The following is a 13,497-nucleotide window of genomic DNA, read 5'->3' on the forward strand; positions in this document are numbered from 1 at the left end:
GGAAACATTGACATATCATCACTATATGAATAAGATGTTCTGGAGAACATGGTACCAAACAGCTGAGCAACATTAGCATTCATTTGAAGTGGTGTGTCTGGCCACCATAGTCTTTGATCATTAGCTGCTAAATGCTCCTCTTTGTTCACGCTGTTAGCTAGAAGCTAACAACGACCAATCACCACTCAACATCTACACCGTTCCATGACCACTGAGCAGACTCCTCCTGCTGATGGCGACGGTGTGAGACGCTCCAGAGGCCGGCACACGGCAGGAAGTGGACTTTGAGCAAAGACTGATTGACAGGTCGGCAGTGAGCTGTGTGGGCTGACGTGAGTTCCTTTGATAGGAGTAGTATTGGCTGTGTGAGTCTTTCTATTTGTCTCTTATCTCACGTAGAACATGACACTGTGTTAGCATTAGCATTTGCTTCAAACAGTCGCTACATTGCCTCCACTTCACATTATGTTCCACGGTGGGTCCTCTTGCTGATGTATAGTGTACCGTATGCACCTGACCTTTGACACCAACACCTAAAGAATGCCAAATGTGAGTTGGCCTAAAACAGATGTAGCCAGCCGTGCTCTTTGAGGTCTGTGTGAAACACAATGCTGGCCCTCTGTTACACCACAGCTGCTGGGGGGTCATGGTGACAGGTAGGGGATTAGGACCTCAGTGGAAATACCTGCACCTTACACTGTAGATGAGCTCCTACCAGAATGACTGCACTATTAACCCGTCAAGCACCTGACCAGATGTCTCCTCAGAGCTCCTCCACTCGGGACATCTCCATGTGAAAGAAGAGACTGAGGGAGATGAATACAATGAGTGATGATGTCATGGAAAGAATAATCCAGACTAGAAGTTACTGTTCATCTGAGTTGTCATTCTTCAGTGTTCTCAACCAATCTTATTGGTTATGCTGTATGAAAAGGACCAATCCTAATAGAATTTCATAATGTGCAGTTCTACTCATACGTAGATCTGTCTGTGCTCTCACTCTGGTGCTGTGTGGACGACGGCTGCAGCTAGACTGCTTCAAGACAGCCATCTAGTGGACAGACGTCGGTCACCGCATGAAGGCTTCCATCACAGAGAGGTTACTCTGGATAAAATGTGACTACCTGTTTGACAAAAAATATGAATTCAAGGTCCAATGAGCAATTTTTCGGGAGCTTTCACCAGCATCTCAAGGTCTTCTTCAGTGGTAGATAAGACTTTCTTTAAACTAAGAAATAGGTTTCAGTCTCCACACTGAGCCAGCTGCTGCTTTGTGAAACTAACTCCATCCTATGTCTAAAAAAGGCTAACTAATGAGACAAGTGTTTGTCTTTACCACTAATGATAGCTCAGCCATTTTTAAAGGTCCAATATTTACAGAATACAACTGATTGAAGCTGCACTAATCAATATTTTCACATTAACAAAGGGTAAATGACAATGTTAAATGTGTGAGGTGTCACTTGTGGTTCCAAACCGACAGAAAACCATCACCTTCTACAGAGCCTGTCAGCATCTTTAGATTCTCATCATGGTCTACAAGGCTCTGATAAACTCAGGGACCACGACCCGCCCATCACCAACAGACAGAGCTAACAGCTAGCTGGTGAACATAGCAGAGCGTTTAGCAGCTAAACACACAGATGTGTGGAGAGAAAAAACTGAGCTAACTAGCTAGTGGAGTGAATATTGGACTTTCTTCCTCAACTCCTACTCTGCTGGCGTCTGTACAGTTTATATATAGTCACAACATCTTTATATAATGATAATGTATCACTGGGAGCATCTGAGCTAAGCTTTATGCTCCACATTACACAAATGAAAGAGTTTAAAGACACTCAGAATGGTTGTGTTTTGGAGAGCTTACAATGAGGCCTTCATGTCTACATGGGGAGCAGGTCCTCTCAGCAGTGAGCTCCTCAGTCTCACACCTGTAGGCCTTTTGCTTTCAGAGGTGCTTCTTTAGGACAGAGGTGTTGGCATATATTTCATGTAACTTTGGACACAAATGAGGAATCTCTCCACACACGTTGGGATACAGGAGAGACAAAAACCCTCGTCTCTCGTCTTTAGTGGGAAGCTGGGGCTCCCAGAGCTCGTTCGTCTTCATTCGTCGCTCTCAGCCGCCCAGCACTTTCCTCCCATAACTCATATCTCGCTATATATAACCAGCTGCGTTGTTCTGCTCGTCCACATCTAAACTCACTTAATCTGGCCGGCACAATAAGGCGAATAAAGATAAATGTCTCAATCTGTAATATTACTGTCACAAACCATCTATCATGACGAGCAGAGAGCCGGTCGGCTGCTCTTTATCTGCAGCAGCACATGTGACTGGAAGTGTGAGACAAACGAGAAGGAGCCGGTCTAAAACAACAGAGATAATACATTTAATATTGTTTCTCTTTTGGGAAATGCGAGATACAATGTAAACATGTACAAGATACAAAATGAAACAGTAGATAAGAAAAGGCCCTGTTTTCAAAAGGAATGCTCCTATGCAGGGTGTCCTAGTGCACCAGTGAGCACTATGATGGTGCTTTGGACAGACAGGTGTGTGTCCCTGTCACCATGGATGACTCCTCATTGGATGATGAAGCTGCTCACTCTAATCTTGGCATATCTTTTGAAAACAGGGAGCTTGAAGAGAGAGTTAAACACAATGTGCATAACAACAATGGAAATAAAAGGAAGAAAAGAACAGAGAGCACCTCCTTTGGTCCGACTCCAGGCCTCTACCTGTTATTGTGTGACTTTGAGTGGTCGACATGCTGCTAACGACAGTTTGAGATCAAGAGCATGACGGCGTTGGGTTTCCAGAGATTCTTTGTTTTTGGCACACTGCTCTCCACTGCAGGGCGCTGACAAACTCTGTTCTATAAATGCAACATCCGGGCTCAAACAGGTTGCACCTTCTCATAAATCTACCTCAGCTGTACCTGGACATCCTTCACTGTGGACAGCTCGTCGCCAAGGCAGAACGGCGGCCCCAGAGGCCCCCATGCCGAACGCAGCAGCTGCAGTGTTCTTCATTAGGACGCTGTTAGCGCTGGAGTGTCGTCTGACTGGCAAAGGTTAATTAAGACACACTGCTGAGCTAATTAGAAACGGGGATTGAAACAGAGACAAAGAAAGGTGCCACAGAGACACAGCTGCGTTCCTCGTTCCTCGACACAGCCTGTTTTCTCCCGCTGATCCGCTGGCGCCTCAAACAACTGGGACTCTGAGAAGAAGTTTTCAGAATGACATAAATTATCAGCGCTCTCTTATTCACAGCCAGGCTTGGGCCTGCAGCGCCGCTTACTCCTTTCTTTCTTCACTCACACTCGAACAAAAACTTCCTATTAATTAAAAAACCTACAAGTTCATCTCCCTAAATACCTCCACCCTGCTCCCACACACGTACGGAAACGTTTTCATCAAACCTACCAACAACAGCCTTCATAAACTCTACTTTTGGATTTCTTTCTATCATGAATAAAAGCTTGTTTCATTAGATGTGAGCAAACGCTTCAAATCCTCTTTCACTTTTACAACATTTCTCAGCAACAAAAAACACTGAGGAATAAAACTAAAAAGGAGACATTGAATCCAACATGTGAAGCCATTTCTGTCTTATTCCCCCAAAAACAACCTTATAACAGCATGCTGAAGCACTCAGCCTCAGGGCTGCAGAAGATCTGAAGACACTGACAGTAGCAGACTTTGGATCAGTTTTAAAAGTTATTCCATAGAAGGACTGACACTGCGACGGAGAGAAGCGGCTGTAGTGTGAACTCACTCGTCTCTCACCGGCTTCCAGAAGCATCAATTAAATCCTTGTTTGGAGTAATGAGATCCGGCTCAGGTTGGGAAGCGGAGAGCTCATTAGGTTTGAGGTTTGTTGAAGTGCTTGGATAAAATGGGGAACCTGTTGGAAGCCCCCCCCCCCCGCCTCTCCTCCTATCAAAGCCAGCTCCTCTCACCTCACTCTCACCTTGTCTCCTAGAATCCACTACCTGATCCATCTTGTGTCTCCCTGCATCCTGCTCTCCCAAATCTCCACCTTGACCTCCAAATTCTCTTCTCCTGAGTTCTCCTGCAACTAATCCATCTCCTCATGCTAACACACACACACACACACACACACACACACACACACACACACACACGACCCGTCCTAGAGATCTCAATCTTTTCAGTGGGAATAGACTGCTCATCTGTGTCGAGGAAGGAGAGAGAAGGAAGAGAGAGGGGTTTGGGATTACAGGGTTTAAGGTGCTTCACGCCTGAGAGCTGACGCCCTTCTGCTGAAATAAAAAGAGAGCGAGGGATGACTCAGGGTGTGGGCGAAGCGGAGCTGTCTCGCCCTGCTGGCCTCCGAGAACATGTCGAGAAACTCATATGCTTCCTCTGGCCCGAATGACTCCTGATGAATGCAAAATATGTTCGCACCACCAATCCACTCCTAGTCTGTCGGTGGACGCCACAGCTTCCAGAGCGCCGCAGCCGAAGATGCAGACTGTCACCTGAAGGAACAGTTTGACATTTTTGTGAAATACACTTCTTCACTTTCATGCAGAGAGATAGATGAGAAGATTGATGGCACTCTAATGTCTCATATCTCTAGAGCCAGGAGAGAGTTAGCTTAGCTTCACAAACAGAGCCAAACAGCTAGCCTGGTTCTGTGCAGAGCATGTCAAAGGAGCATTCTGCTCAGTGAAGGTCAAAGGTCACAGGGAGTGACAACAGACAAACACTGTCATCGATCTTCTCATCCAACTCTCAGAGAGAGAACAAATCAAGGCATTTCTCCGACTATTCCTTTAAGTTTAAAGTCCGGTTAATTGAATGATAAAAAAAAAAAGAATTGTGATGAAAGAAGCAGTATTGTGATCTATGAAAGGCTGGGGGTGTGTCCTCTGAAGGCCCTGGGCTGATACATGTGAACATTCAGACTCTGTACTATGTGCGGCCATGATTTCAGCCTCCGAACCCCAATCCACTTCTATATACTTCAGTCTGTTCACACTTTAGCCGGACTTTAACTACAAACTCTCCAGACAAAGGATTTATGGACTCAAGCCTCATTGGCCTGTACAAACAGGAAGTCGTTAGCACATGGACATGTTCACCGGTCACACATGGATAAGGCAAAGAGAAAACTAAAGGTTTTTCTATTTTTTGGCGTACATCCTGGAAGCTGATGGATTGAGCTGAAATGGCCTGAAGGGGCGTCCATCTCCCGCTCTCTTGTTTACTTTCCCGTCCTCGGTTCCAAATGTCACCTTTCGCCGCGCTGATGGCTGAGGAGAACGTCTGACTCGGTTGGGCAGAGGTGGGCAAATGTCAAGAGGCATCTGTAGGTGCAGAGAGGACACACTCCAGAGAGCAAAGAAAACTGAAGAAAACAACAAGAACACAAAAACAGGATCTATCAAAAGTCCATTCAGGCACGAACGTGACAGCTCAGAGCAGGGCCACTGAGGCCCCTGATGATGGGCCCTTGACTCTCCGTCTGTGAAGAAGACCCCTGATGGCTGTAATGTCAGTGCCATGCCGTTCACTAGTCACATGTCCACCGCTGATCGGGGCCGGAGGAGCGCAGAGAAAAAGTCTGTCCCGTCAGGAGACAAAGAGACGTCACACACTGCTTTGGTCCAAAAGTCCTCGATGCCCTCAGGGCCTTCACATCTGCCCTTTCAGATCCACCCAACATGATTCACTGAAATGATGGTGAAAGTTCACGACTGGCAGTTTGACTGGGAACATCTACTCCTGTGACATTATTCCTCCTGTAGCATGATGTGTTTCTGATCTATTGCACATTTCCTCACGGTTACATTTCAGAATTTAGGGGGCAAAAAAAGAACATTCAAGAATAGAAAGTTGAAAGCATGAGTAAAGATAGATGCTACACAGCTAAATGTAAGCCTCTCACAGAACATTCCCTTACTATTTCAGTAAATTCAGATCAACCAAAAGAAGCATATGCAATAATAATAATATGTGCTGAGGCGAAATGTACAAAGTGATTGAACACATTTACATAATGCCTTCGTCTGGATGGGCCACGTTCCATTCTTAATCTTAGTATTCATCCTTCTGTGGATAGATTTAGATTTTCCATATACTACAATGAGTGCAAAAATCTCACACAATCGACTAAATTATGATATTTTCGATGTTTTTGTTGACTGACAGGTTTTGCATGCCAAGGTGCCAATATGTGTAACAATGAAAATCTGTGTAATTTCTTTACATTCATATTTTGAGTGGGGGGAAAAAGGTAGTTGTCAAACCTTGATATAATATAAAAGTATTGATAATAAATAAAATCAGGCATTATGTAAAGCACAATAAAGATGAAGGAAGTGCCCTTGATTTGCTAAAGTTGCAGAACACAGCATGGAGGAAAAAATAGAAACCCTTTTTTATAAAATAAAACCTATAATAATTATTGCCCAATACAAAAAATATTTTAGCTGCTCTGAGATTCAAAAAAAATAAAATAGAATACATTCTGTACAGTTTTTGGTCACTGACCAGCAGTGCGTTTGATTCTTACACTGAGGCAGGACGGCTGGTAGGCCTTGAGGAGGGGATAACATCCTGTTGTAGGACCTCTGAGCTCCCACTAGAGGTCACTACTTCTCCAGTTCTAGTCAAACTTTGGTGTGGTCACTGTCATGGACAGAGCTCCACCTCTCATTTGAGATAATGGAAAAAAAGAATAGAGAGATTAAATAATTACAAAAATGTATTCAATAAATAAAATGCTGAGTATTTACTGCATCTTTACATTAATGCACCATAAATCAGGTTTAAGGTGCACTAAACCACAAAACAGAACCACTTCGTTCCTCATTATTGTCACTGTGTGATCACAGAGTAACACATTGACAAACAAAAATATGGTTTTGCTAAAATAGATAACTGCGATCTAGCAGGTACTGTACTTTGTTTAATACTGTGATACTGTCCAGCAGAAACAAGATGAAACGTTAGTGTTCAGCCTCACACAGAGAGCTCACACCGCTCATTAGAAAATGGATTTCAGCAGTCTTGAACATTAGCCATTTGAATTTTGAAAGTTACATTTTAGCTCAGAATGTCAAATTCTCATATTTCAGTTCTGCATTTGCGGAGAAGTATTAAATAAAACAGCCAATGAAAGAACATTTCCTCTTTGGTTTGATCACATTTTGGGATAAATTCGAATCAAATATGTCCCTGGAATTCAATTATTTCACCCAATCTCTGTAACAGCGATAAAACAAAATACATACAAAATGAAATGTTGCTGGAACTAAAATCACTGAAGTAAACCAAAGCTTTGTCTTTTTTATTTTCTTATTAGCCAAGATTAACCCGATATGAGGAGTTTTTGTTTTTGGGATAAACTTACAAGTTGTTCTTTGTTTTTCCAGAAAACTAAAAGATCTGACTGTTATTTTTTTTTAAATATACATTTCTTATTCCAGATAGTTATATCTGGGATTGAAAGCATGAATATCCCCAAACAATTCTTGGGCTGTGGGATCTAAGACAAAGCAATGCCAATTTATGAAAGCTGAGAACCTCCTGTGTCTTTGCCAGTGTCAAATGGTACTCGACATGAGGCAGGAGCTTTAACTTTTCCAATTCTAGGCTCCGGGTGGAAAACAGATGTCACAAGAAAGCAGAAATAATTCTCTAAGAATTGCATTAACACAATACATTATAACATGAACAATGAAACGAAATAAAAAATACAGATAATGAAATTAAAATGATGTTTTAGTTTGCTTGATGATTTTCAGCCTAAAAGGAATAAATTCTAACTTAAATCTCTGTTTTTTATTCTTAAATCTGTGTTGGACCAATTACAGCCCTCTGGATCGAAACGTTGCACTCTGGGCACTCAAAAGTGGAGCTCTTGATTGGCTATTGAAATACTCCTGGTGGTATTCATAGGCCTATGGCACTCGAAAAGATTTGGTTGATTGAACGTTTTGCCATCCACCATTAAGACCTCCATTCAGGTCATCAAATACAAAAGGCACTTATCGGCCATCAGCGTCAGTGATGGGCAGGAATGAGCATAACCATTTTGCTGCTCAACTTCTGGATTACATGTTTCCAGCCTCTTTAAGAGGCTATCACTCCCATTCATACACTGGTCCATCTCAAAGAAACCATCCTCTTCAAGTTCCCTCACACACAGATGACCAATCCCACATTCCTGTCTCTTGTTGCCGGCCAAATGACTTCAAACCTTTACACTCGTCCTTGTATACATTTTAGTAAACCAGCACTAAAAGTGTCCTTCCTAATCAGATGAAAATATCTTTCTTTTTACACACAGTCGTCAATGTACATTTTCAAGGACATATTGCTTACATGAGAGTGCGGGTAACATTCTTAAGGAGTGATGCCACCAACGTCCTTGAAGACATCAAAAGGGGGAGGGGCAGGGGAAGGATGTGGGTGGGGTTTATTTCTTCCGCTCCAGGTAGTTGGAGGGAACCCAGCCCTTGCGGGGTAGCAGGCTGTCCTGCACCTGGCAGTACCACCATCCATTGGGGTTTCTTTCCAATACCTCCAGACAGGTGCCCTCAGTGAAACCCATTGTTTCCTCATCGCCACGATAGTCAGCGATGGACACGTACACATCCCTGCCAAGGTTATTGTGGATCAGTTGGCTCTTCTCTATGGGCTTGGGTCGAACCGTTGACACAGGGATGCCGTTGCGTTGGTTAACTCTGCTAAGGGCGTCCTGGACATTGCTTGTGCTGAATGCGCTCCCAGAGGACCCCAGGCCGGAGCGCTCGGCGGGCCTCGTCTGACTTTCAACAACCACGTGTGGACGCACGGTGCTGAAGGAGGCATTCCGGCGGACACCGAGGGTGGCAGAACCGGAGCCATAGTGATCGCTTCTGCCAAGGGAGTCATTCCGCCTCAGAGACCCGGTCATGTAGTGGGCATCCTTGGCTGGCTGTGTTGTGGTCACAAACACAGACTGAGGCCTCACTGCCACCTGGCGTACCCCGTTCCTCATCCGAACACCTCCATTAACTATCCCGGACGGCTTTGAGAAGCCACCAGGAGGCTTAGACGGAATTGGCGGAGAATCTCTTCTCAGGCCTTGATGCGGCTGGCTCAGACCCTGAATATTGATGTTGTTGAGGGCCAAAACGTGCTGCTCGTTTTTCTCCAGGCTGTTGGACTTACTCCCACCACTCCCATGTCTATTTAGGTCCAACCCAGCTACATCAACCACTTGTCTGACAGGTTCCAGGTAGTACGAGGGAGCCCAGCCCTCCTCGGATCCCCAACGAATGTACCACCAACCGCTCTCCTGCTTCTCCAGAACCTCAACCTCCACCCCTGCTGGAAAGCTGATCTCAGAGTCCTGGACCTTCTTGTAGACATCCAGGGAACGGTAGAGATTGGGACCTTCCACGTCTGAGTCACCACGGCTCCCTTTGGAGTAGACAGAAGAGAGATCTGAGGTACTGCGTGAACACATCGAGTCCTCTGATGAGATGACAGAGGCTGTCTCAGAGTCGTCCCCACGAGTAGGTTTGAGGCCATGAGGCCGAAACTGACTTGTGGGCCTCAGCTGCCGCCTCAAAGAGCCGATGTCCATCCTCTCAGGACTCTGGGGCTCTGACTTGGTCAGTAGTGGTTTAGGTCTGACAGAAGGCTTGGGCCTGGTGGAGGGGCTCTGACCTATTCTCTGCTCCACATCCCGGCTGAAGGCAGAGCCTTTCTTGGGGCCTCTGCTCAATTCATCTGATGAAGAGCCGGGGCTGTTGTCCTGCGACCTGAACCTGATATCTATGTGTCGGCCCAGGGTCTGGCTTCTCCGGTTCATCTCTGGCGTCACGGTTTTCATGGGTCTACCAGCGAAAGGCGAGGATCCGGATGGTTTGCGTGGAACTGTGGAGGAATGGTAGCTCCTTGGAGAATTTGGCTCACTGGAGCCTTTGACTAAAGTTCTTTCAACACCACTGCTTGGCCTGAAGCCGTCGTTCTCATAGATACACTCCTCTTTCGCAACCTCCTCTGCAGACCTGAAGGAAGCTTTGCGATGAGTGAACACAGGGGACGCCTTGCAGACAGGAGGAGAGGCCTTACAGGAAGGAGGAGAGGCCTTGCAGACAGGAGGAGAGGCCTTGCAGGAAGGAGGAGAGGCCTTACAGGAAGGAGGAGAGGCCTTACAGGAAGGAGGAGAGGCCTTACAGGAAGGAGGGGAGCTGCGGTACTTGTCGCTGGCCACACTGCTGATCTTCACATCCAGGGCACGCTCATCCTTTAGAGAATCTGCGTCCGATTCACCTTCGCAACCAATTGCAGGAACATCATATTCAGGTTCCTCATACACAGGCCTGCTCGGCGGCTCTAAGGCTTTAGAGGCAGAGTTAGTTGGAGGAGGAGCCTCCTCAGAGTCTTGTTTTTTAACAGGAGGAGCTGGGGGCGGGACTTTGGGCCGTGTCAGGGTGCTGGTCCGACGGCTGAGATTGGGCTTCTTGCGCTTGTCGATGTAGGAACAGGGGGCCCAGCCCTCCATCTCGCCAATCTGCACATACCACCAGCCTCCAGGGTTCTTCTCTATCACCTACACAACATGACATGGAAGATAGATGTTATCTAAAAAAGGGTTTTTCTTTCTTTAGGATTTGTCACACATGCTGATCAGTTCAATGGTTCAGGGCTAGGTGATCAGATGATCCAGGACATGCTGTTATTACATCTGCTATTACCGTCATCTGGCCCAGACATTAATGACAAATGTTAAAAACCGTCTAGAATTGCTAGCTCAACATGTTATTTTTATCTCTACCTCGCTCTACGCAAAGCGAATTCTGCCTACATCATCACGTTTAAATACAGATCTCAAGGTCGCATCTCTACTGCCTGAGCTTTGCTGTCTCTCTGGGGAGCAGTAGACATACATAATCAATGAGCCCTGACTGTCTAATCTCAGTGTCAACAATGTAGATCTGGTCTCTTACATCAGCCTTTTGTCCTCCACGGAAACTGATGCCATCAGAGATGGAGGACTGGAAATCTGCTATGGTGTAATACTCTGCTTCCACAGCAGGGGGCTCTGGAGGCTTGGGTAACTGGAATCCCTGTACAGCAAAGAGGTTGAGATGTGAGCAGCTGACATCATATCTAGACATCATTATATCCTATCTGACACCCTCTATCATTTTGGAATATGTTATATGTTACTAGGATTCAAGGATCATTTATTGTCATTTTGCAACTCAGGGATGCATAACGAAATTCAATTTTTGCTCAACAAACCATATCAAAAACAGCAGTACATTCCTCTGGTGCATTTTTTAAATTTGCACCATAAGAAATGCAAACGGCAGCAACAAAAACAATTCTCTGGGCAGATAATTGGCCGATATCTTTACTCACATTTGAACATGAGAAAAAAAACATTGTCCATCAACTTGGAATGTGTTTGAGCACCAAGGCATTTATGTCTGCTTATGATAATAACATTCACATATACTAGTATGTGTGGTATTAACGTGTGGGCAGTGGTAGATTCAGATGATCACAGACAATCTGAAATGATGATATGTTGTTACTGGGCTTTAATGGTTGCTATGCCAACTCTTAAATCATCTTTGTTTTTTGTTATTCTTATTTAATGTATTTATACTGCACTAAACTCAAACGTTTCATCTAGAGACTATGCTTGTAAATGTGCTAGGACTCTTCAATGTGATCAAGGGTAGTTCTGTGATGCTGACATGTTTCTGTTGAACATACAGTCACATCAAACATCTCCTCTTAACTATTGTTAGACAGCAGTAGTTGTGGAGTGCCTTACCAAGTTGGTTTCTCTTCGTGGAGGAGGTTTCTGTCTCAGATTTGGAGACCCTGATCAACAAAGAAACATCTAATTAAAACATATTAGCAATGAACGTAACTCACATCCAACGGTCAGGAACTATGGAGTTGTGTTGGTGCCTCATTCCTGTTTCCCTAACCCCCATAGACAGAAATACCAATGCAGAGGTCTCACTCATGCTACTCAGAGACCCGGGGTTAAGCCAGGGACCTAAAGTTCTCTTTCATAGCCGTCCTTTGGGTGTCTCAATATAGGATTTCCAGTAGTTTATGGATGAAGAAAGCCCATGTAGTGCTGTTAGTATAATCCGTTAAAGCATTCAAAGAATGGTGGGCCGCTCCAGAGCAGCAGGAAACTCTTTGATACGGCTTTGGTTAAATACATAGATTTATGAACCTTTATTTAATTCTGGTAGTAAGTCAGTCTGTACTTTATTGCAGCTTAGCTATCTTGGTAGGTTTCTTCATAACATCTGGGTTACCTTGATGGTGGCTACACAGACATGGCTTTATAATCATGTATTTACTGTAGTATTTTAAAATTGAGATTAGTATTTATTCTGGGTGAAGAGGGTTATCATTGTACATTTTAGAAAACACACAAAGGCATATATTTGGCACAAAATATGTGAATGATGTTTGCTCTAATGAAACATTTCATTGTGTGATAATGATTTCTCTAGAATATATCGTTCATGTACTTGGAACACACATGCTCAGGATGCCAGAAGGAACAGGTGAGTGAAATGGAAATCCACACACCAACCCCAAAACTCCCATGTTAAATAGCCTCACAGATCAGTGTGACACAGTATTAGGTTACACCACCATCACCGTGTATCTTACCTACAGCATCAAAGCCTACACAAAAGGAAAAGGACACGTCTTAATGTCTCATACAAAGGCTTCAAATGCTCCACCTCCATAGCTGCAAAGCATTTACCGCTAACTGTCTCCTGACTCACCACAAACACTCACCAATTTCCACTCTGTGCGGAGCCACTCTGGCTACAGCTGGGGACCCTGGCTCGCCCCTCCCTTTACTCTCATTCAGGGCAGCACTACTCGCTGCTATTCCCAGACACGGGCTGTTGGTGTCACGGCCCGCGCTCAGCCTCCTGCCGGTCTCGGCGTTGATCTCAGAGTTGTAGGGCATGGGCAGGCTGATCTCGCTCTTGGAGAAGTGGCGCTCCGGCGTGGTGCTCCCCTCTGCGTCGGTCTGGATGTCCTTCTCGCTGACCGACTTCTTTTGCAACAGGTTGCTGATCTCCATGATGTTGCCGATGATCTCCACGGGGCCTGTCAGGGTCTTCTTGCGGGGGGAGAAGTCTTCTTTCACCTTTTTCAAGTAGGAGGCCGGGGCCCAGCCCTCTTTCCCTAAGTATCTGTGGGTACACACAGAAAGACTGCTGAGCCATAGTATATCTTGATGAATGTATCCCTGTGTAGTGTCAATCATAGGACGTCACTTCATGGAGTTTGAAAGGTGTGGCCATTTACCAGGCATTATGGGAAATGTAGCATCTAGAGTTTTGGGAGCTTGACCCATAGGAGGAATAGAAATATCTGGATATCTTAGTATGACCTCTCCTTTTATGATCTGCCTTTTGTAAGGTGCACTACTAAATCACCAGAGCGCCCCTTTAACAAGTGCACTGA

General features: G+C 45.0%; 1 protein-coding gene across 4 annotated transcripts in view; it reads right to left on the reverse strand.

The window, feature by feature from the left end:
* Nucleotides 1-2,382: 2,382 nt before the first annotated feature.
* sh3pxd2aa (SH3 and PX domains 2Aa) overlaps nt 2,383-13,497 on the reverse strand; it is a 97,653-nt gene continuing 86,538 nt past the window's right edge. For 3 of the 4 annotated variants that reach the window (XM_054603846.1, XM_054603844.1, XM_054603847.1), the window contains 5 exons: nt 12,817-13,223; nt 12,685-12,699; nt 11,819-11,868; nt 10,980-11,099; nt 2,383-10,582 (listed from right to left, as the gene is read on the reverse strand). In XM_054603846.1, the coding sequence (XP_054459821.1) occupies nt 8,456-10,582; nt 10,980-11,099; nt 11,819-11,868; nt 12,685-12,699; nt 12,817-13,223 (2,719 nt within the window). In that variant the 3' untranslated portion in view covers nt 2,383-8,455. The remainder of the gene's footprint in view (nt 10,583-10,979; nt 11,100-11,818; nt 11,869-12,684; nt 12,700-12,816; nt 13,224-13,497) is intronic. The other variant, XM_054603845.1, reaches the window with a different exon arrangement.

This window comes from Anoplopoma fimbria, chromosome 9, assembly GCF_027596085.1.
Source record: "Anoplopoma fimbria isolate UVic2021 breed Golden Eagle Sablefish chromosome 9, Afim_UVic_2022, whole genome shotgun sequence".
Classification (NCBI taxonomy): domain Eukaryota; kingdom Metazoa; phylum Chordata; class Actinopteri; order Perciformes; family Anoplopomatidae; genus Anoplopoma; species Anoplopoma fimbria.